Raw genomic sequence first — 21,067 nt, forward strand, 5'->3', positions numbered from 1 at the left:
ATCACAGCGGGGCTGCCGCCATCGAGAGGCGCAGTCTGGCCGCGTTGTCAAAGGCACCGTGCCAGGCGTATCAAGCGCCGGTGGTCAAACATCAGCTCGGCGCACAAAGCACTTCGGAGGTGCACTCACTCACTCAGCGAGCTGCTCGGCGCCACCAGCAGCCACCGCGCGCCGACGTTATGCTCGCCGCGCGGCGCTTCGCGCTCGCCGCGCGCCCCGGCGCCGCGCACACAAGTCAACGCTGGCGCTCGTCCGTCGTGCTGCTCAAGGACCTGCCGTTCGCGCTCAACACCGAGGACCTGCTGCGCGGCGCCCTCGAGGAGACCCTGGCCGGCGCCCCGGCCCCGGCGTCCCTCGCCCTCAAGAGCCGGAGCTCGGGCCGCTTCAACGGCCGCGCGCAGCTCGTCTTCGCCGACGAGGCGGCCGCGGCGGCCGCGTTCGCGGTCCTCCGGAGCGCCGGCGCGCAGATCGGCGACCGCGCGGTTTCGTGCGCGTGGGGCGTCGCGCCCTACGCGCCGCTCCCGCCGCTCAGCGACGAGGAGAAGCGCGAGGACCCCCTGGCGGAGATCCTGCGCGTCGTCGAGGAGCGGCAGCTGCCGTCGCTCGAGACGATCCGCCGGGACCTCATGGAGAACGACCAGTACGGCATCCTCCGGTCCAAGAAGCTGCCGGGCCTCACCTGGCCCGAGGACCTCGAGGGGGGCCCGGCGCCGCGCGCGCCGGAGCCCAAGCCCGAGCCCGCGGGGCCCGAGGGCCGCTGGGCGGAGACGATCGTGAAGATCGACCGCGTGCAGAAGGTCGTCCGCGGGGGCACGATCATGCGCTACCGCGCGCTCGTCGCCGTCGGCAACCTCATGGGCGCCGGCGGCTTCGCCTTCGGCAAGGGCCACAGCCCCCAGGACGCCGTCGCGCGCGCGAGCCGCCGCGCGAAGACCGATCTCCGCTTCGTCGACCGGCACCGCGACGTCGCGCTGGCCCACGACGTCCGGGGCAAGCACAACAACTGCACCGTCGACATCTACGCCGTGCCCCCGGGCAAGGGCATGGTCGGCGGCGCGCTGGGGCGGGCCATCATGACGCAGCTCGGGTTCTCCTCCTTCACGATCAAGGCGCGCGGCCGCCGGTCGCCCTACTCCTACGTCGCCGCGACCTTCGACGCTTTGGCGAACCTCGCGTCCGTCGAGGACATCGCGCGGAAGCGCGGCCGGCGCATCCTCGAGATCGAGCACGCGCTCGACCGCGGGCGGCGCTACTGAGCCTTACTAGACCTAACTATCGCCCGCGTTTCAGCTCGCAGCAGTCCGCGAGCGCGGGGTTGTGCGAACACCAGCGCGCGGCGGACCGGTTCGTGATGGGCGTCGCGGGGCACTTCTCGCACGGGTTGCGCGACGGCGGCGGGCAGTCCGCGGCGCGCGTGCCGTTCGGCGGCGACGCGTCCGCGCGCTGCGTCGACCTCCCGTGGGGGACGAGCTGGAAGCGCGGGTCGTCGAAGATGGCCCACCTGTGGGAGAAGTAGCGGTCGACCTCGGCGACGTCGTCGAAGTATTTCGTCGCGTGCCGCGCGAGCAGCGCCTTCCGCTTCGACGGCGCGCGCCACGTCGCGTTCCGCGCCGCCGCGCAGGCGCCCCGCACGCCGTCGACCGTGTCGTAGGGCGGCACGACGGGCAGCCCCAGGAAGTCGACGAGCGCGACGCCCGCGGCCACGTAGCTCGCGAAGTCGTCGAGCGTCTCGTAGTGGAGCACGCGCCAGCTCGACGCGTTCAGTTGCGCCGCGTCGTGGGCCATGGCCGCGGCGTGGGCCGCGAGCATGAGCGCGTGGCCCCGGCCCTTGCCGTCGAGGTGCGCGTGGGAGAAGGACGCGCGCGCGAAGTCGCGCCAGAGCACCAGCGTCTTCAGCCCCGAGATCGCCGACGCCAGGACGCGCGCGTCCAAACGGTCCGACGCGAGGAGGCGCGCGTAGAGGTCCTCGAGGGTCGCCTGCCAGGAGCCGCAGCGCCAGCAGCCGTCGGGCACCAGCGGGTTCGCGCCGTGCCAGCTCGGCGGCCACCCGCCGAAGACGTCGGGGAAGCACCGGGGACCCGCGTAGAGCGCCGCGAGGCGGTCCTTGACGAACAGGCGCCGGTCGCTCGGGTAGGACTCCCAGCCGACCATGGCGTACATGCGGCAGGGCCGCCGGAGGTGGTTCAGCGCGACGAAGTAGGGCATCTCGTTGCTCTCGACGCAGCTCTCGCGGTTCATCGGCGGCGGGTGGCGCACGCCGGCGACGGCCGTCGCGATGGGCACGACGAAGCCGTTGACGGCGCCGTGGTGGCCCGCGCCCTCGATGCCGGAGACGAAGACGTCGAGGCGGTGCTTGTTGCGCTGCCTCGCGATGGCGTTCCACTTCGCCGCGGCGTCGTGGACGCCGCACTTGCCGCCGTGCGCGTCCGTGAACACGAGGCCGCCGCGCCGCGCCGCCGCGCCCGCGGCGAGGATCAGCGTCGTCGCGTGCATGCTATCGCATCACTCGAGAGGGACTGCTCTCTCGTTTACACGCCCATCGCGCCCTCATTGAAGCTTTTGTCACGCCGATGCTGCGGGCGTATATCTTCGAGCGCCGTTCGTTGTTGACGAGGTTGTTGAAGGGGGCGCGCGTTGTTGCACCCGGCTCTCCGCCGTGATGGCGCCGCCGTGACTCGAGCGTTGGCGGCCCGGCGCCCCTCCTCCCAAAAAAAGGCATGCCCCCGAAGGTGCTGCCCCCCGTGGAGCTCGCGCTGCCCAAGGACTTTGACCATGAGCAGCCCTACGAGCGGGACCGGAAGCGCATGGCCATGGTCACGCAGCGCGACAAGGTGTCGCAGCACATCTACGACGACGACCGCCAGCGCCTCGAGCGCCTCATCGGCTTCAACAGCAAGAACGAGAAGGAGCCGACGCTCGTCGAGCGCTACCCCAAGGAGTGGGCCGAGCTCCACACGCCGCAGGAGAAGCTCGACTACGAGGCGCGCATGCGCAAGTACAAGCCCATGGAGTTCTTCACGCCCTACGGCAAGGAGTGGCACCGCCTGCACAAGCCCGACCGCGGCGTCTGGCGCGCGCCGACGCCCCTCTACGACGAGATCACGAGCCGGAGCGCCGTCATCCCCGACGAGACGAAGCTGCGCTTCGACACGACGCTCGCGAAGAAGCGCCAGTCGTTGCGCCAGCTCGCGGCGCAGAAGTCGAAGCAGTTCTCCGCGGCGTCGAAGCTCTACATCGAGGACGCCAAGTACAAGGCGGGCGTGTTGCGCGCGACGCTGAGCACGCCGAAGCGGGACGACGGCCCGCGCGGCCGCGGCGCGATCCGCCTCCGGAGCCCCGCGAAGGCGCCCCCGGGCGCCGACGGCGCGGCGTCGCCCGACGCGAAGCGGCCCCACACGGCACCGGCCAAGCACGGGGCCCGCGGCGACAAAGCCCTGGCGCTCTGGGGCCAGGAGGCGACGGAGCAGGACGTCCGCGCGAAGACGCCGCAGTTCAAGAAGAGCTTCTTCAAGCTGCCGGGCTCCAACAAGACCCCGGTGAAGGACGAGGACAAGCCGAAGACGGGCGCGCGGACGACGGTCGCCAAGCGCCTCTTCATGAAGAAGACCATCGTCAAGCCGAGGCGCGAGGGCGCGGCCGTCGTCGGCATCGACGACGGCTCCGACTTCGCGGCCGGGTCCATGGCGACGCTCCTCCCCGACGAGAGCTCCTGGCACAGCAGCCTCGGCAGCCACGGGAGCCTCGGGAGTAAGAAGAAGACATAGGAGGCGCCTCTACTACTCGGAGGGGAGCCAGCCGATGACGCGGCCCGGCGGCGTCCGCGAAATCGCGCCGAGCTTCCGGGCCATCGCACGCGCGGTGCGCGCGCGTCGCGGCGAGCGCCGCGTCCTTGGCGTCGTCCCGCGGCGGCGGGCGCCGGTCGTACTGCCGCTCGTGGACCGTCTTGTAGGACGCCGTCGGTCGCACGCTCGCGGCGTCGGCGGCCTCGGGCCAGGAGAGCACGCGGCCGTCGGGCGTCCGGTCGTAGACGTCCATGCCCGGGTAGTGCTTCCGCCCCGCGGGCAGCTCCTCCCAGTACTCGGCCGTCGACTCGACGTTCTTCCGCCCGTTGTTGACGACGGGCTTGTCGTCCCAGGCGATGACGCGGCCCTGCGGCGTCCGCGTCATGGCGCCCAATTTCGTCGCCAGGCCCGCGCAGCCGTCGAAGCGCTCCTCGGCGTGCGCCGTCGGGCCCTGGGCGCGCCGCAACTCCTCGCGCTGGTGCCGCGCCTCCGCGGACCGCAGGTGCATGGCGTAGGTCGTCGTCCCCGCGGGCCCGTGCGGCGTCGCCGTTTTCTTCCGCTCGAGCGCGGCCCGCAGGCTCAGGGGCGTGCTGTCCGGCACGGCCTCCGCGAAGAAGGGCCTCGCGCTGTCGCCGGGCTGGACGGCCCGCGCGGCCTCGCTCGACTTCTTCAGGCCCAGCCAGCTCGACGCCGACGCCGAGCCGACGGAGCTCTGGGCGATGAGGTCGCTCACCGAGTCGTCGTTGGCCGCCTTGCCCTCGATCTGGTGCCGCAGCGGCCGCCGACCGACGACGGGCACGCGGATCTCCTTCTTCGGCCGCCAGGGCGCCGACGACCAGCCGGGCTTGGCCTCGGCGGCCATGCTGGAAACTGTGGGGCGTTGCGTTACGTTATTCGGCAGCTTCAGGTTCACGGACTTTTCAACGGCGTCCTCCGCACGTGCATACTGCCAGTGGCCGTATTCATACATGCGAGTAGGATTTAGATCCGCGCGATGGCCTCCGCCTCGACGGCGCCGGCCTCGACCGGGACGTCCCCCCCGCCGCCTTCCTTCGGGCTCCGCGGCGCGACCAGCCCCGACAGCGAGCGGCCGACCCGACGCCGCGAGTTCCGGGAGCAGGAGCGACACGCCTCGCTCGAGGAACCACAGGATGGTCATAAGCTTTTTCTCCGATTCGACCCTGTGGCTTTTTGGTGGTTTTCTACATTCGAGTGCCCCCCATCGGCCAACTAAATGAACTAACTAAATCCACAAATTTACTTAGCAATCGTGTATTCGAGTTAGCTCTCCCGAGTTAAGGAGAGCATGGACGGGCAGCCCCGTCCTCTGTGTCGATCTCCGCCCGTGCGCATGTCCATATCTTGCCAATGAACGTACTACCCCGCCGCGACCGCCGCTACGAGTGGTGCAAGTTTTACGCTGGGAGCGCACGAATCTGGCATGCACGACGCTCGCGAGCACGTCCCGAAGCTCCGCGGCAACTTCGCGCGCGACTTTCTCCGCCTAATCGTATCGACAGAACAAACTACGAGTTCTGGTATGCCATGCAGCAGCTGGCACCAACTTGTCACAAGCATCATCTATCGGCCACACAACTGCCACACCTAGCACGCAGTCGACAGGATACCAAGACGCGTCTGAGCAAAGCACGAACCCCCCTGGATAAGCCCCCCAAAGCACGACTTCTTTTAAGCCGGCGGTTAAAGCCCGCTGCCTGACATTCATGGAGCTCGTCGGGAATTTCTTGTCATCATCTCCCACAACAGAACACCACTGGGCTAGAAAAAACTCACCGGTGTGACCATCCAGAGCAAACTTCTCGCGTTCGTCTTGAGGCAGCTGAGCGTGCTGCCGAACGTCGACAATGCGGGAGAGGAAAGACTTACCCTTCGCCTTGCCCGTGTAGACGAACTCGCCTGTGAGCAACAAACACTTGAGCTCTGCACTGCGAACTACCTTGCCATACGGGCTCGTGCCCGGCACTGGGTTCATGCGCAGCGATGACAAACGTGATTCCCGGTACAATTTCAGGGCTGCGCTCGGCCAAGATATGCCAGGGCCGCTCGGATACCTAGCCAAGTTTTGTAAGGACTAGTTCGAAAAGGGCGCGCGAAAGTTGGTTTCGGCGTCGATGAAGCAGGGGCTTTCGACGTTCTGCAGAAGGACGGAGCGAAGCGTCCTTGAGCCCCCCCCGAGGAAACAGCGCGGGCCGGCGTGGAGGTTTCTCGACGAAGATCGATCAGACGAAATCCACGGCCGGTGATTGAGAGCTCTAGAGGCAGAAACACAGAGCCAAGCTTATCGCTCGCAAGCCTCCTGCGCAGGTCCGCGCGCGTCTCGAACGGCGTCACCCGAATTTTTTTTTGACAAATTTATCACACTTTTAAACACCTCTGATGGCGAATGTACACAGGCGCTTACCCCGCCGCGGCGCTCGCGACCCTGTCCGGCGCGCGCGGCGCGCCGTCCTCGGCGAAGAGCGCGCCGAGGGCCGCGCCGTCGAGGGTCTCCCGCTTCACGAGGGCCCGCGCGACGCTTCGCAGCGTGCGGTCGTGGTCGCGGACCAGGTCCCGCGCGGCGTCCTCCGCGCGCCTGAGCTCCGCGCGGACCGCGTCGTCGGCGTCGCCGACGGCCGCGGCGGCGCCGAGGTCCGACATGCCAAAGTTGACGACGATGGCCTTGGCCAGCTCCGCCGTCTTCATGAGGTCGTCGCTCGGGCCCGACGAGACGTCGCCCCGGAAGACGTGCGACTCCGCGGCGCGCCCCGCGAGGAGCAGCACGAGGCGGTCCCGGAGCCTGTGCCGAATTCAACCACTGGTTTGGGCGGTCCTGACAAATCGAATCAGTCGATCGTCGATTCGGCTGATTTTTGGACGAATCGATTGCTCTCGTCGAGTTCTCGAAGCACAGCCGAAGAGGCTGCGTCGAAACTGTCGCGTACGCTCACATTGAAGTCGAGTTGAAGATTTGAATTCGGCACAGCCCGGAGCTGCGCGCGCGTCACGGATTTCGCGTCGTCCGCGCCGAGGAGCGTGACGCCGAGGCTGCCGCCGGCCCGCGGCCGCACGGACGCGCGGATCGCGTCGTCGACGCCCTCGAGCACGAAGGACGCGAGCACGTGGCCCGCCTCGTGGACGGCGACGCGCCAGTCGGGCGACTCGCGCGCGCCGTCCAGATCGTCCTCGAGGGGCTTGCCGAGGAGCACGTCCTCGACGGCGCGCAGGTAGTCGGCCCGCGTCGCGACGTAGCGGCCGTCGGCCATGGCCCCCAGCGCCGCCTCGTTGACGACCGCGTGCACGTCCGCGCCGACCAGACCCGGCGACAGGCCCGCGAGGTCCGCGGGGAGCGCGGCGTCGTCGGCCTCCGGCGCGGCGCCGGCGTGGGCGACCGTGAAGGCGAGGCGCTTCGCGTCGGCGCCGTCGCGGAGCGGCGCGCGGCGGCAGCCGAGCGCCGCGGCCGTCGCGGCCGTCGTCGCGAGCGTGTCGTTATGAAGCGTCGCCCGGAAGCGGTGGCCCGCGGCGCACTTGGGCGCGACGGCCTTGCACGCCAGGGTGCCGTTCGCCGCCTCGACGACGCGCACGAGGGCCGTCGCGCCGCCGGCGTCGACGGAGAGCTCGCGCGCCGCGGCCGCTTTCAGCTGCTTCTCCACGTAGTGGTCGAAGAGCTTGCGCCGCCCCTCGAGGTCCGGCGCGCGCAGCTCGACGATCTTGTCGAAGCGGCCCTTGCGGAGCAGGGCCGCGTCCAGGCTCGTCGCGCGGTTCGTCGCCGCGAGGACGACGACGAGCGGCGCGCCGTCGTCGCGCGCGCCGAACCTGGGCAGCAAAAGGGTGATTCAACGTCGCTTCAACGTGAGTGTGCCGCGCGCGCGCGTTCCGGAAAAAGCGTCCACGCTTCGAGACCGTGCCGAGAGATGATCGCTCGTCCAAAAATCAGCCGAAACGAGTGGACAACGGCCGAGATCGGAGCCTTTGAAGTTGGGAAGTTCGCTCTCTTTTGCTGCCCTGCCCCGAACCCGTCCAGCTCCACGAGCAGCTGGTTCAGCGTGTTGTCGTGGTCCGCGCCGACGGCGGAGCTGTCGCCGCCGCGCGCGCGGCCGCAGGAGTCGATCTCGTCGATGAAGACGAGCGCCGCGCGCCGCTTCGCCGCCGCGGCCGCGCGCCGCGCGGCCGAGAAGAGCTGGCGCACGCGCTCGACGCCGACGCCCGCGTACTTGCCCTTGACCATCTCCGAGCCGGAGACGACCAGTAAGGGCGCGTCCAGCGACTCCGCCGCGGCCCGCGCGAGCAGCGTCTTGCCCGTGCCCGGCGGCCCGACGAGCAGGATGTTCCGCGGCGCCGACGCGCCGCACCGCCGCGCGCGCGTCGCGGCCTCGCGGGACCCGACGACGTCGATGAGCCGCCGCAGCTCGCGCACGGCGCTCTCGGCGCCGACGACGTCGTCCCAGCCCACGCCGCCCTCGGCGCCCGGCGCGCGGTAGTCGATGAACGAATTCTCCTCGTCGCCCGCGCGCGCCGCGCCGTCGAAGAGCCGCGCGACGCCGGCGCCGCGGCCGCCGAGCACGGCGTTGAGGACCCGGCTGCAGGCCTGGGGCATGAAGATGCAGGCGTGGAAGAGGGCCAGCAGCGCCGATGCGCGCTTCGTGCTCGACGACAGGGCCAGGGCGCCGGTCGTCGCGTTCGCGGCCGTGGGCCCGGACGACGTGCGGTTCTTCGGGAGCTTCTTCAGGTTGACCGTGGCGGGCCGCTTCGGCGATGCCGCCTGGGCGACGACGGCGAGGACCGCGCAGGCGAAGGCGCGGCGAAGCTTCGTCATGTCACTGGCAGAGCGGCTTCGGCCGGTGTTGATCTGGTGTTGCCTGTCTTCGCGATGGCTTGTGGCAATTAATCGAAGCCGAGTCGTGCCGGACCGCGCATCGCGTCGCTGTGCGCGCATCGCAGTCCTATTCCTACACACACCGTGTGCATGCGCCGCGCGCTCGCGGCCGCGCTCGTCCCCTGGAGAACGATGGCGACCTTTGCCGCGCCGCGCTACGTCGAGGTGCGCGCTTCGCGCCCGGCGACGCCGACGCGCTGGCCCACCTCGACGAGCACGGCTACGTCGTCTTCGACGCGCTCACGGCCGAGGAAGCCGACGCCGCCGTGGGCAAGTTCTGGGACCACGTCGAGGGCCTCGGCAGCGGCGTCGACCGCGGCGACGCGTCCACGTGGACCGACGACCGGTGGCCGCCCGGCGTCGGCGCGACGGGCATCCTGCCCTGGTTCAACGTCGGCCACTCGGACCTGCAGTGGTTCGTGCGCACGCGGCCGCGCGTCGCCGCGGCGTTCCGCGCCGTGTGGCGCGCGGCGGAGGACGAGCCCATGGTCGCGTCCTTCGACGGCTGCTGCGCGTGGCGGCCGGGCGCGCGGACCGCCGACGGGTGGCTGCACGTGGACCAGGACGCGCGCCGCGGCGGCGGCTTCGAGATGGTCCAGGGCCTCGTGGCGCTCACGGACGTCGTCGAGGGCGGCGGCGGCAACGTGCTCGTCGCCGGGTCGCACCGCAGTGTCTTCCCGCGGCTCGCGGAGGCCTTCGGGCCGGAGCTCGAGGCGAACGGCGGCGACGACTACTTCGAGCTGCCGCGGCCGGACCCGATCTGCGAGCGCGACGCCGTCTGCTGCCTGCTGAGGAAGGGCGACCTGCTCCTCTGGGACTCGCGGCTCGTGCACGCGTCGACGCCGTCGCGCTCCGCGGACCCGCCGCCGGCGGACGAGCTCGCGCGCTGCTGCTCGTTCCAGTGCATGGTCCCCGCGCGCCTCTGTCCGCCGGAGGTCCGGGCCGCGCGCCGCGCGGCCTTCGAGGACGGCGTCACGACGTCGCACTGGCCGACGAAGCTCGTCCGCACGGACGGCTACGACAGCTTCCGCGAGCTGCCCGCCGCCGTGCGATTGCGATTCGCCGAGCCGCCGAGCGTCCCCTGGACGCCCGACATCGGCGCGCTACTTTAGTCGGGGCTCGATGTTGTGGTTGATGCGGAAGAGGTTCGTCGGGTCATACTTGGCCTTGAGCTCGCGGAGCCTGCCGTAGTTCGCGCCCCAGGACGCCATGGCGAGCGGATCCTGGCCGCAGGCGTCGTTCCAGCCGTCGGCCGCGTCCTGCGAGAGCGCGCCGTAGCGGCCGATGGCGTAGGGCAACAGCGCGTCGCGGAGGCCCTTCGCCCAGGCGACGGCCTTGTCGCGCTCGTCGGCCTCGGACGCGAAGAGCGACCCCTTCCAGCCCGCGTTGATGATGAGCCAGAACCCGGCGTCGCGGTGGTAGACCGCCGTCGCGTCCTTGGGCACCTCCGCGGCCTTGCCGCCGAGCTGGTTGCAGATGACGCCGCAGTCGGCGTTCGGCGCGCGCGCGACGCGGTCCGCGACGATCGCGCAGGCCTCGTCCGGGAACTTGGCCAGCAGCGCGGACGTCGGGTAGTAGTTGCCCGCGAGGTTCGCGTCGGACGAGGGGCCCAGGATGTCCCAGGAGATCTCGTGGACGTAGCAGCGCGTCGTGAGTTCGACGACGACGGGCATGCCCCAACCCGTGTACGTCTCCTGTTTCAGCGTCTCGACGGTGTCGTCCGGCGCGATGGCGTAGGTCAGCTCGATGAGCGGCGTCGGCGTGACGATGAGCAGCGGCGACACGTTCCGCGGGGCGACCCCGCACATGTCGCGCCAGCCGCGGATGACGTCAAAGCGCGACGGGCAGAGCACGGGCACGGGCAGGTGCACGCGCTGGAGGCTCGGGAGGTACTGGTTGAACGGCATGAGCTCGAAGACGAACTCCGTCACGACGCCGAAGTTCCCGCAGCCGCCGCGGAGCGCCCAGAAGAGGTCCGGGTGCTCCGTCGCCGACGCCGTCCGAGACGCGCCGTCGGCCGTGACGACGGTCGCCTCGACCCACGCGTCGATGGACAGACCGTACAGTTTCTCCAGGGGCCCGTGGCCGCCCTGCTGCACGAGACCTCCCAGGCCCGTGCCCGGGTGGTGGCCCAGGGTCATGCCGTAGCCGCTCTGGTCCAGCGCCTTGTGCGCGTCGCCGTTCAGCGCGCCGCCGCCGCAGCGCAGGAACGCTTGCCCGCCGTCGGTCTTCTCCAGCTTCGCGGAGCGCAGCTTCTGGAGGTCGACGACGAAGGCGTCCTGCGCCATGCACGTGTGGCTGTGGCGGCCGCCGGCGACGGCCAGGCGCTCGCCGCTCGCCGCGCAGTAGCGAACGCAAGCCTGGACGTCCGGAACGCCCGCGACGACGCAGATCGCCGCGGGGAACTCGCAGGAATCCAGGTTCCACGTCTCCGTCGGGTGCGTCTCGGGCGAGAACTTCTCGCGGCCGCCCTTCAGGCACTCCTCGTGCGCCCAGACCGTGCCGAGCCGCGCGGCGTCGTAGCCGGCGTCGCCGTACTGCAGCAGCGTGCCCGTCAATGTGTCCGTCAAGGTCGACAGGTGCTCGTCGGCAAAGAGCGCATGCGGCTCCACGTCGGCGACGGCGCCCTCCGGCGCGCAGAAACCGCAGGACATGGTGCTCGACGGCGCGCTTAGATCGGTGGCCGCGAACAAGTCATACCACACGCCAAAAGGAAAAACAAGTTTGTTGAGCCAACTGTGTTGAGCTCGATGTCCAACCTCGCCACGATGGGCAGCCCCTAACGAGAGCCCATGCGCCTGCTCTGGCTGTCGCTGGCGTGCGCGCATGCGCTCCACGAGCCGCTCAGCGACTACCTGGACCACCGCTGGGTCGCGGCGCAGGTCGGCGACGACGCCGTGCTCATCAAGGTCGGCCCGGCGGACACGGAGCCGCGGCTCGCGGCGGAGATCGTCTGCCGGGACGCGTCGCCCGAGGATGCCGACGTCTTCGCCGACTGCGCCGCGCACCTCCAGGCGTTGATCGACGCCGACGTCGGCGCGTCGCCGTCGTTCAACGCCGCCTTCTTCGGCCGAGTCCACGAAGACGCACCGCAGGTCCACGTCGGCGTCGGCGGCGGCGAACGGGGCCCGCGGGTCCTATTGGAGCCGCCCGCGGCCGTGTCGCGGTCCGACGCCCTCGTGCTCCGCTGGCGGTTGGACGAACCGTTCGAGGTCGGCGCGGACGGCGTCGTCTGCGTCGTCGTCATGGCCGAGCGGGCCGGCGGCGCGGCGCCGGCGAAGATGGTCACGGCCGTCGCGCTCGCGCGCGCGGAGCCCCTCACGGTCTTCGGCCTGCGGCCCGCGGCCTACGTGGTCTACGCCCAGGTCCGCGACGCCGCCACGGGCGCCGCGCGCGGCCCGCTGACCGCGCTCCGGCACGCGCTCGTCGCGACCGCTGGCCCGATCGACCGCGCCGGCGAGGCCTGCGCGTCCGACGGGCGCAAGCACCGCCTCCTGGACATGCCCGACGCCTGCGCGGCGCCGGACGACCCGACGCGGACGCCCTGGCTCCGCGTCGGCGTCGCGGGCGCGGACGGCCGCCAGGGCGCGCGCGTCGCCGCGGGCCGCCTCCTCGACGGCGACCTGGACCTCGTCTTCCGCTACGACCCGCGCGTCGCGGCGCGCGCGGCGCGGACGCTCGGCGTCGCCGTCGGCGACCTCGACGGCTGCGTCCACCTCGGCAGCCACGAGGAGAACGACGTCGGCGTCCTGCTGGGCTGCGTCGGCCTCTCCGCGGCGGCGCCGACGGCCCGGCTCCGCGTCGGCGCGCCCATCGTGCGACGGCGGCTCGAGGCGCTCGTCGACGCCGTCCGCGTCTTCACGACGCGCGCGGCGGGCGGCGACGGCGCGAACGACGCCGCGCCCGTGGTCCTGACGGCGCACGCGCAAGTCGGACAGGCCGGCGCGTCGGCGACGGCGCCGACGGCCTTCGCCGTGCCCCTCGGCTGGGACGAGGCGCCGGAGGCGACGTCGGGGTTCCCGGACCTCGACGCGCTGCGCCGCGTCGTCGCGCCCTTCGAGACGCGCGTCGGCGGGTCGCTCGACAAGCCCCGGAAGCAGAAAGCCATCCGCGACGCCGTCGCCGCGGCGGCGGCGCGGATGGCCCCGGGCGACCGGCCGCTCCACTGCGAGACGGGCTTCAACGCGGGCTACTCGGCGTCCGCGGCTTTGAGCGCGGGCGCGGACGTCATGGCCTTCGACGTCGGGCACCTGGCGGCCGTGCACGTGGGCCTCGACGTGTTGCGGCGGTCCTTCCCGGGCCAGAGCCTCGAGCTCCACGTCGGCGACAGCTGCAAGAGCCTCGCGGGGCTCCTCGAGTTCGGGAACCGGCTCCGGCGCCCGGGCTCGCTGCGGCCCCTGGAGTGCGACGTCGTCTTCGTCGACGGCGGCCACGACTTCGAGCCCGCGGACTGCGACGTGCGGCTGTTGAGCGCGCTCGCGCGCGAAAACGCGACGGTCATCGTCGACGACGTCAACGCCGACTGCGAGACGGTGCACCGGCCGGGCCTCTGCGACGGGCCGCTGCTGGCGTGGCGGGCCGCGGCGGCGGACGGGCTCCTCGCCGACGGCGTCTGCGACGACGAGGGGTTCTGCGTGGCGACCTACGCGGCGCGGGACGCGTCGATGCTCGCGTCCATCGCGGAGCGGCGGGCCGTCCTCGACGAGCTCGGCTTCGAATAACGCCGGGGATTAGGAGACCAGCCTACTTTGGTGCGCGCGGCGAGGGAGCCCCAGGGGCCCCACGGGCCCGCACCGCAGGAGCTCGCGCTCGCTTCGCGCGACGGCGGCCATGCGCTCGGCTTCGCGCGCCAGGGCCTCCTTCTCGCGAATGACGCTCTCGAAGGCCCGCCGCCGCCGTCGTCGGCTCTGCGGCGTCTCCTCCCGCCCGCGCTTCGGCGGCCGCGGGACGTAGCCCTCCGCGGCCGCGGCGCGAGCGTGCGCCTCGGCCTGCCTCCGGAAATTCGTCGAGTATTTCGAGCGCGCCCTGGCGACGTTCACCTTCTCCGCCTGCTTGTGGACGTCTCGGTGCCGGCTCCCCGGGCGACTCATCCCCATCGAAGGAAATCCCACGTCTCGCCGCGTGTGGTAGAAGTAGGGGGCCGGTGCCCCCGGACGGGTGGGATTCAAGGCCGAGCGCGGCGACGTGTCGAGCGGATGGATCGGCGGGAGTTTCGGCACACCGCCGTCGAGGACCGGCGCGGGGCCGAGGCTCCCTCGGTGCCTCCGAAGGAACGCCGACGGCTCAGAGCTAACCATACTCGCCGCGCCCGTCCGAAACGCGAAACGGACATGGACGTCACCTCGAACACACTAGAGCTCGAGGCTGGCCTCCGCGCCGTGCATGAAGAGCGCCGGACGCGGTCGCTCCTCGGGTCGGGGAGGAGGACGAGGGCTGGCTGCCAGACTGCGCGGGGCAGCCCGAACTAAAGAAATGCAAAGTGCATCATTGAACCTCAACTCGCATTTTCAAAGGGCAGCCTCGCGCGCAAGCAAGCGAGCCATGGTGTTCCTCACGATGCACTCGTCGCAGGAGAACGCGCGCTTCCGGCTGAAGCCGGGCATGAAGCTGGGCCTGCTCGTGCTCGAGCGGCGCCAGGAGCGGTGCCTCGACTTTGCCTGGGCCCAGGAGATGCGCGCGCGCTGCCACGCCTTCGTCAAGGCGCTCTGCCGCGACGAGGGCCACGCCATGATCGCGCTCAACGGCCCCGACGAGCGCGTCGCCGACGACCGGACGCTCCGGGCGTCGCTGGAGCGCGCGCGCGCGTCCTGCGACGTCGTCGTCGCGACGCAGCCGACGTCGGCCGACGGCGCGCTCGCGGCCGTGCTGGCCCAGCACTGCGCGCTGCCCGTCGTGTTCTGGGCGACGCCGGAGAATTTCGAGGTCGTCGGGTCGCCCTTCGGGGGCATCTCGTCCAAGTCCCTCGTCGGCGCGCAGGACTTCGCGGCCGCGTTCCGCCCAGGGCAGGAAAAGAGAGCGAAATTCCCAACTTCAAAGGCTCCGATCTCGGCCGTTTTCCACTCGTTCCGGCTGATTTTGGGACGAGCGATCATCTCTCGGAACGGTCTCGGAGCGTGAATGCTTTTTCCGGAACGCGCAAGCGCGGAACACTCACTTTGAAGCGACGTTGAATCACTCTTGTGCTGCCCAGGTTCCGCCGGTCCGGCCGCTCGGACCTCGAGCTCGTCTACGGCGGCCAGGACTGGGCCCGCGCCGTGGCCCAGCTGAAAGCGGCGCTGGGCCGCGCCTATTGCCGCCAGGTCCTGCGGCGCGCCAAGGTCGGCGTCATCGGCGACGCGCCGCCGGGAGAAACGCCGTACGACGGCGCGGCGGTCGCGAAGACGTTCGCCGCGGTCGTCGAAACCGTCAGCCTGAGCGAGCTCCTGGGCCGCGCCGCGGGCGCCGACGAGGCGACCATCGTCGAGGACCGCACCATGGAGCACCCCTTCGCGAACCTCGCGTCGGAGCCGGACGCCGATAACCGGAGCAACCGGCTCTACGTCGCGCTGAAGTCGATCATCGAGACGGAGAACCTCGACGCGCTCGCCGTGCGCTGCGGGCCGGAGATCGCGCGCGACTACGGCACGTGGCCCTACGTCGCCTTGACGCGCCTCGCCGACGAGGGGTTCCCCGTGGCGCGCGACGCGGACGTCGACGCCGCGGTGACGATGCTCGTCTGCAAGCTCCTGGGCTGCGGCGCGCCGCTCCTGGCCGACTGGCTCGAGCACGACGCGGGCTCCTTCATGGCCTGGAACGCGGGCGTCGCGCCCGCGTGCCTCTGCGTCGCCGAGGGCGGCGTCGGAGCGCCCGCGCCCGCGCGACACTTCGAGGACAAGGTCCACGGCTGCGTCGACGCGACGCTCGAGCCGGGCATGGACGTCACGGTGGCGCGCTTCTGGCTCCTCGACGGCGTGTACCGTGTCATGGTCTGCGAGGGCAAGAGCCGCCCGCCGCGGCGCCAGCTCGCGGGCTTCAGCGGCGCCGTGGACCTCGACGTCCTCGACCGCGGCGGCGACGTCTTCGACGCCTTCGAGGCCTGGGTCGTCGACGCCGCCATGCCCAACAAGGTCGTCCTCACCCGGGGCCACCACAAGCAGACGCTCCTCAAGTTCGCCCGCGCCCACAAGATCGTCGTCGTCGCCTGAGCACGCTAAAACTTCAAAGTGCCTCTCCTTGAACCTTCAAAAGGCTGCCCGATGTCTTGACTGCCCGATGTGGGGCTGATGATCTTCCAGCTCTGGCTGGGCATCGCCTGCGCGCGCTGCGGCTCGAGCTTCTTCGACGAGACGATCCGCGCCCAGCCCTGCGTCGTGTCGCGCCACGAGAAGCTGCTGGGCCACCTCGGAGAGCCGCTCGACTTTGGGAACCTGTCGCGTCCCGCGGCGCAGTACGCGGCCTTTGAGAGCGCGCGTGCAGAAGCAAAAAGTCGTCGAGATGCCTTCGACGGCTGCGCCACGGTGCGCCTCGGCGGCAAGCTCCTCGCGCCGCGATTGCTGCGCATGAACGTGCGGCCGCGCTGGGCGAGCGACGGGTCGCGCAACGAGGCCGGCCGGCGCGCGCGCCTCAAGGGCGCGCTGCGGACGCTCGCGCGGGCCCTCGCGGCGCGCACGGCCGAGGGCCCCGCGCGGACCATCCTGTTCCTGCGCAAGAATCCGCTCGACCTCTGGCTCGCGCGCCGCGCGTCGGCGCTCTTCGGCGCGAAGCACGCGTGCGCGCCGGGCGAGGCCTGCCAGCGCGTCGGCGCCGCGGCCGTCGACGTCGGCGCCGCCGTCGCCGGCGTCCGGGCCGCGGCGGAGGAGCTCGCGTGGCTGCGGGCGGAGGTGCCCGTCGTCGCGCGGAACAACCGGCTGCCGCTCCTCGTGGTCTACTACGAGGACCTGCTCCGGCGCCCGGACCTCTGGCGGGGCCGCGTCTTCCCCTTCCTCGGCCTCGGCGGCGCGCGGGAGGCGCCGCAGGCCAAGTACGCGAAGCGCGCGGGCAACGCGACGCAGCGCGAGCGGCTCACGAACTACGACGACGTCGCCGCGGCGCTGCGAAGCGCGGGCCTCGGCGCCGCGCTCCGCGACGAGCTCCGCGTCGACGTCGACCCCGACGTCCTCGAACTCACTTAATAAAAGTCCGCGCCGGCGGTCCTTCCTCACTCCGGGTCCGCGAGCTTGTCGAAGCCGAGCTGGTAGAGCTCGCCCGCGCCCTCGTCGAGGGGCACGACGTCGTCGCAGCCCATGCCCCGGAGGAGCTCGTTCGCCGGGTGCACGCGGATGCCCGCCGCGCAGTGGAGGTAGAGCCGCTTCGTCGCGTCCAAAACCTCCGGCGGGCACCGGCCGCTCTGGAGGCCGCTGAGGGGCACGTGGATCGCCGACGCGAGGTGGGCGCTCGCCCACTCGCCGGGCTCGCGCACGTCGCAGAGCAGCGCCGCGCCCGCGTCGATCTCCTCGCGCGCGGCCTCGAGGTGCGGCGGGAGGACGTGGAGCGTCATGCGGCGGCGCGTCGACGGCATGGCCGACCGGAAGGCGCCGCTCGTCGTGAAGCCGACGGCGACGCTGGCTCTCGAGCTTTTTGCACCGATTGTTGAACTGGTGTTGTTCTAATAGACCCGATGGTGCGGCTGCCCCTCGCGCTGCTCGCCGTCACGAGCGCGGACGTCTTCGAGGTGTCGCTGCCCATCGGCGGCGAGGCGGAGCTGCGCTGCAGCGTCGACGACGCGTCGGACGCGCCGCTGCAGGCCTGCGCGGCCAGCGCCGTCGCCGGCCTCGGCGACGGCGCCGCGGTCTTCCCGGACTGCGGCGGCGACGCGGCCTGCGCGAGCCGGTCGCTGCTGCGGGAGGGGCTGGAGACCTTGATCGCTCGCGCCGCCGGGCGGGACGTCGGCGCCGTCGCCTGCGGCCGCGACGCGTGCGCGGCGCCCGCCGCCGCGGCGGTCCTCGCCGCCGCGGACGCCGTCGGCGGCTTCGCCTGCGGCGGCGCGGCGCTGCCCCTCGTCGCGACGGGCGACGTCGCGCCGCTCCTGGCGGCGCTCGCCGAGGGCGGCGACGTCGCCCGCGCGGGCTGCGGCGGCGTCGAGCGCGGCCCGCACCGCGTCGTCCTCGTCGACGGCCGCGGCCTCGACTGCAGCGCGGTCGTCGCCGCCGAGGCCGGGCTCCGGGCCCTCGCCCCGGGCGGGACGCTGGTCATCCGCGGCGCGGCGCCCTGCGCCGACGGGACCTACGGCGACGCGTGGCGCGCGGCGCTCCTTTTGAAGGCGCGCGCGTGGCTCGACGTCGCCGTGGGCGCGCTCGACGGCGGCGTCGCCCTCGTGCGCCGGCGACGGGCGCGCCACTTCGTGGAAGACTATGGCGTCGCCCCCCGTGTCTGCGCCTTCGGCGACTTCCTGGCGCGCCGGCACCTGCTCTGGGGCCGGCCGCGCGTGCCCGGCGCGAACGGGCCCGAGCCCCTCGACGGCAACGGGCTCCTCGCCTGGGCGTCGGACGTGCGGGGCGACGCCCCGGCGCGCGACGCCGCCTGCGACGCGCGCGAGGCCGCGGCGCTCGGCGCGCGGTTCGCGGCGTCGCGGACGCTCGTGCAGGGGCCCGGGGCTGTGTGGAATTCAACCACCGGATTGGGTGGTCCTGACCAAACTTCAGAATTCTCTAGCTCGGTCAAATCGAAGTCGATTCGGCTGATTTTTGGACGAATCGATTGCTCTCGTCGAGTTCTCGAAGCACAGCCGAAGATCTTGCGTCAAAACTGTCGCATACGCTCACATTGAAGTCGGGTTGAAGATTTGAATTCCACACAGGCCCGGCGACGGCTGGAACTACGCGTCGGCGCTGGGCTGCCCGGACCAGGACTGGCTCGCGCCGCTCCTGCGGGCGGAGGCGGCGGGCACGCGCGACTTTGCGCGGCGGCCCGGGACGCCCTTTCTGGCCGTCAACGTCGGCGCGAACAAGGGCTTTGGCGTCGCGAAGTTGCTCAAGGAGCTCGCGCCGAGCCTCGGCGTCACGCCGGCGACCTGGGGCGCCTTCGTCCGCGCCGCCGGCGCGAAGGTCGCCTGCGGCTGGTGCCGCGACTGCCTCGAGGACGACGGCGACGTCGACGCGCGCGTCGGCCGGTTCCCGACGTGCGCGTCTCCCGGCGGCTTCGCGGCGCGCGAGCTCCCGCTTCGAATCGTCGTCCACGCCGTCGAGCCCCTGGCGGCGAACGTGGAACTGTTGCGCGGCGCCCTGCGCGGCCTCGGCTTCGCGGCACACGGCGACGCCTGGACCAAGGCGTCGCGCGAGGCCGAGGCGACCGTCGCGCGCCACGGGGTGCGACATTCCCAACTTCTATCCCGGTCGTTGTCCACTCGTCTCGGCTGTTTTTTGGACGAGCGATCGTCCCTCGCAGCGTGGACGCTTTTCCCGGAACGCGCGCGCGCGGCACACTCACGTTGAAGCGACGTTGAATCACCCTGTTCCAGGTGCTCCACCGGCTCGCGCTCGCGGAGAAGCGGTCCGTCGCGTCGTTCCCGTCCCTCGCCGCGGGCGAGGAGGTCGGCGCCGTCTGCCCCGCCGGCGAGGCCTGCGAGGCCGCGGCCTTCGAGGGCCGCTTCGGCGGCGACGCGCCCGCGTTCGAGAGCGTCACCGTCGAGACGCTCGACGCGCTGGTCCCCGGCGCGACGGTCGACTTCTTGCTCCTCGACGTCGAGGGCTACGACCCCCTCGTCCTCGCCGGCGGACGCGAGACCGTGGCGCGCGCGCGCTTCCTCGAGTTCGAGTACCACTTCCGCGGCGCGTGGGCGGAGGACGTCACGCTCGAGCGGACCGCCGCGGACCTCGACGCGGCGGGCTTCGACTGCTACCTCCAGGGCGCCCACAGCGCGCTCTGGCGCCTGTCGCGGGGCTGCTTCCACGCCGCCTTCGAGCTCCGGGCATGGTCCAACGTCGCGTGCGTCCGCCGCGACGAGCCCGCGTGGGCCGCGATCCTCGACGAACGGGCCGTGTATTAGCTTACGTGGTCGTGTATGAACTTAGGTGCTCACGAGTCGATCGACGCGCGGCGAGAGGCGTCGGGCGCGGGAGGGTGCGTCGGCGCCGGTCGTTCTTCCGTAGGCATGGGTGGTGTTCGAAAACACCGGGTTTTTGTGGGGTCGACGTCCGCGCCCGCGCGACTGAGTCGCCGTCGGCCGAGGGCCGGCGGCTTGCGCGCGAGCACGCGCGCGCGCACGGAATCGTGCGCGGCGCTTAGGACGACGAGAACTTGGTGACGGCCTTGGTGCCCTCGGAGACGGCGTGCTTCGAGAGCTCGCCGGGGAGCATGAGGCGGACCGCGGTCTGGATCTCGCGGGACGAGAGCGTCGCCTTCTTGGAGAAGCGGCAGAGCTTGGAGGCCTCGAGGGCGATGCGCTCGAAGATGTCGTTGATGAACGAGTTCATGATCGACATGCCTGCGCGCGGTACCCGTGAACGTGTGAACGTGGCGTGCGCGTGCAGCGCGGGTGCGCGTGTCGGGAGCGCGCGCGCGGCGCGGGTGCGCGTCGCGGAGCGCGCGTCGCGTCGTCGGGACGCGGGTGCGCGCCCTTCTTGGAGATGCCCGTGTCGGGGTGCACCTGCTTGAGCACGCGGTAGATGTACGTGGAGTACGACTCGACGCGCGTCTTCTTCTTCTTGCCGCCGGCGGCCTTCTTGGGCGCCTTGGCGGATTTCTTGGAGGGAGTCTTGGCCATGGTGATTGCGAGTGTGTTTGGTTTTGCTGAGGACGTCCAACCGCGGCGCCGAGCTCTTGTTTTTCCGGGGCGCGAGCGAGCCAGCCCGCGTTTCTGATTGGTCGGACGCCGTAACCCGGCGCGCTTCCGCCCCGGAAGCCCAGTCCGTCTCGGCGTCGAGCGCTCTCCTCAGCACATCCCAAACACACACACTCACACATCACATCATGTCTGGCAAAGGAAAGGGCGGCCGCGGCAAGGGCAAGACCGGTGCCGGTGGCAAGGGCACCTCCAAGGCGGCCAAGGCCGGGCTCCAGTTCCCGGTCGCGCGCCTGAACCGCTTCCTCAAGAAGGGCAAGTACGCGACGCGCGTCGGCGTCGGCGCCGGCGTCTACATGGGCGCCGTCCTCGAGTACCTCTGCGCCGAGATCCTCGAGCTCGCGGGCAACGCCGCGCGCGACAACAAGAAGGCGCGCATCATCCCGCGCCACATCCAGCTCGCGGTCCGCAACGACGAGGAGCTCAACAAGCTCCTCGGCACGGTCACGATCGCGTCCGGCGGCGTGCTCCCGAACATCCACGCCGTGCTCCTCCCCAAGAAGAGCAAGTCCAAGGCCTCGGCCTAAACGCGCCCCGCGCGCGCCCTTCAGAACTCCCGACCAAGGGGAGACCGCGGCCCCGGACGTCGCTTCCGTTGGACGGAGGCGACCGACC

At 71.4% G+C, this 21,067-nt stretch overlaps 8 protein-coding genes across 8 annotated transcripts; 4 read left to right on the forward strand and 4 right to left on the reverse strand.

The window, feature by feature from the left end:
* Nucleotides 1–626: 626 nt before the first annotated feature.
* AURANDRAFT_22111 (hypothetical protein) lies at nt 627–1,256 on the forward strand (the record flags this gene model as incomplete). The annotated part of the gene is made up of 1 exon (XM_009036046.1): nt 627–1,256. One exon carries the CDS (start codon nt 627–629, stop codon nt 1,254–1,256), a length of 630 nt encoding a protein of 209 aa, XP_009034294.1.
* Nucleotides 1,257–2,717: 1,461 nt separating this feature from the next.
* Nucleotides 2,718–3,764, forward strand: AURANDRAFT_62136 (hypothetical protein; the record flags this gene model as incomplete). The annotated part of the gene is made up of 1 exon (XM_009036047.1): nt 2,718–3,764. One exon carries the CDS (start codon nt 2,718–2,720, stop codon nt 3,762–3,764), a length of 1,047 nt encoding a protein of 348 aa, XP_009034295.1.
* A 2,384-nt stretch (nt 3,765–6,148) lies between these two features.
* On the reverse strand, nt 6,149–7,451 carry AURANDRAFT_71017 (hypothetical protein; the record flags this gene model as incomplete). The annotated part of the gene is made up of 2 exons (XM_009036380.1): nt 6,149–6,579; nt 6,774–7,451. The coding sequence occupies 2 exons, from the start codon at nt 7,043–7,045 to the stop codon at nt 6,201–6,203; spliced, it is 651 nt and encodes a 216-aa protein (XP_009034628.1).
* On the reverse strand, nt 7,428–8,590 carry AURANDRAFT_36529 (hypothetical protein; the record flags this gene model as incomplete). Its single annotated transcript, XM_009036379.1, has 3 exons — nt 7,428–7,595; nt 7,796–8,051; nt 8,311–8,590. Coding segments are annotated over 2 exons (402 nt in total), but the record flags the coding sequence as incomplete, so codon positions are not given.
* Nucleotides 8,591–8,648: 58 nt separating this feature from the next.
* Nucleotides 8,649–10,328, reverse strand: AURANDRAFT_71018 (hypothetical protein; the record flags this gene model as incomplete). The annotated part of the gene is made up of 2 exons (XM_009036378.1): nt 8,649–9,257; nt 9,763–10,328. The coding sequence occupies 2 exons, from the start codon at nt 10,326–10,328 to the stop codon at nt 8,876–8,878; spliced, it is 948 nt and encodes a 315-aa protein (XP_009034626.1).
* A 1,119-nt stretch (nt 10,329–11,447) lies between these two features.
* On the forward strand, nt 11,448–13,376 carry AURANDRAFT_62139 (hypothetical protein; the record flags this gene model as incomplete). The annotated part of the gene is made up of 1 exon (XM_009036048.1): nt 11,448–13,376. One exon carries the CDS (start codon nt 11,448–11,450, stop codon nt 13,374–13,376), a length of 1,929 nt encoding a protein of 642 aa, XP_009034296.1.
* Nucleotides 13,377–19,892: 6,516 nt separating this feature from the next.
* On the reverse strand, nt 19,893–20,374 carry AURANDRAFT_21755 (hypothetical protein; the record flags this gene model as incomplete). Its single annotated transcript, XM_009036377.1, has 2 exons — nt 19,893–20,095; nt 20,215–20,374. 2 exons carry the CDS (start codon nt 20,372–20,374, stop codon nt 19,893–19,895), a joined length of 363 nt encoding a protein of 120 aa, XP_009034625.1.
* Nucleotides 20,375–20,601: 227 nt separating this feature from the next.
* Nucleotides 20,602–20,961, forward strand: AURANDRAFT_17002 (hypothetical protein; the record flags this gene model as incomplete). The annotated part of the gene is made up of 1 exon (XM_009036049.1): nt 20,602–20,961. A coding segment is annotated over one exon (360 nt), but the record flags the coding sequence as incomplete, so codon positions are not given.
* Between the last annotated feature and the right edge of the window lie 106 nt (nt 20,962–21,067).

Source organism: Aureococcus anophagefferens (genome assembly GCF_000186865.1).
Source record: "Aureococcus anophagefferens unplaced genomic scaffold AURANscaffold_4, whole genome shotgun sequence".
NCBI lineage: Eukaryota > Pelagophyceae > Pelagomonadales > Pelagomonadaceae > Aureococcus > Aureococcus anophagefferens.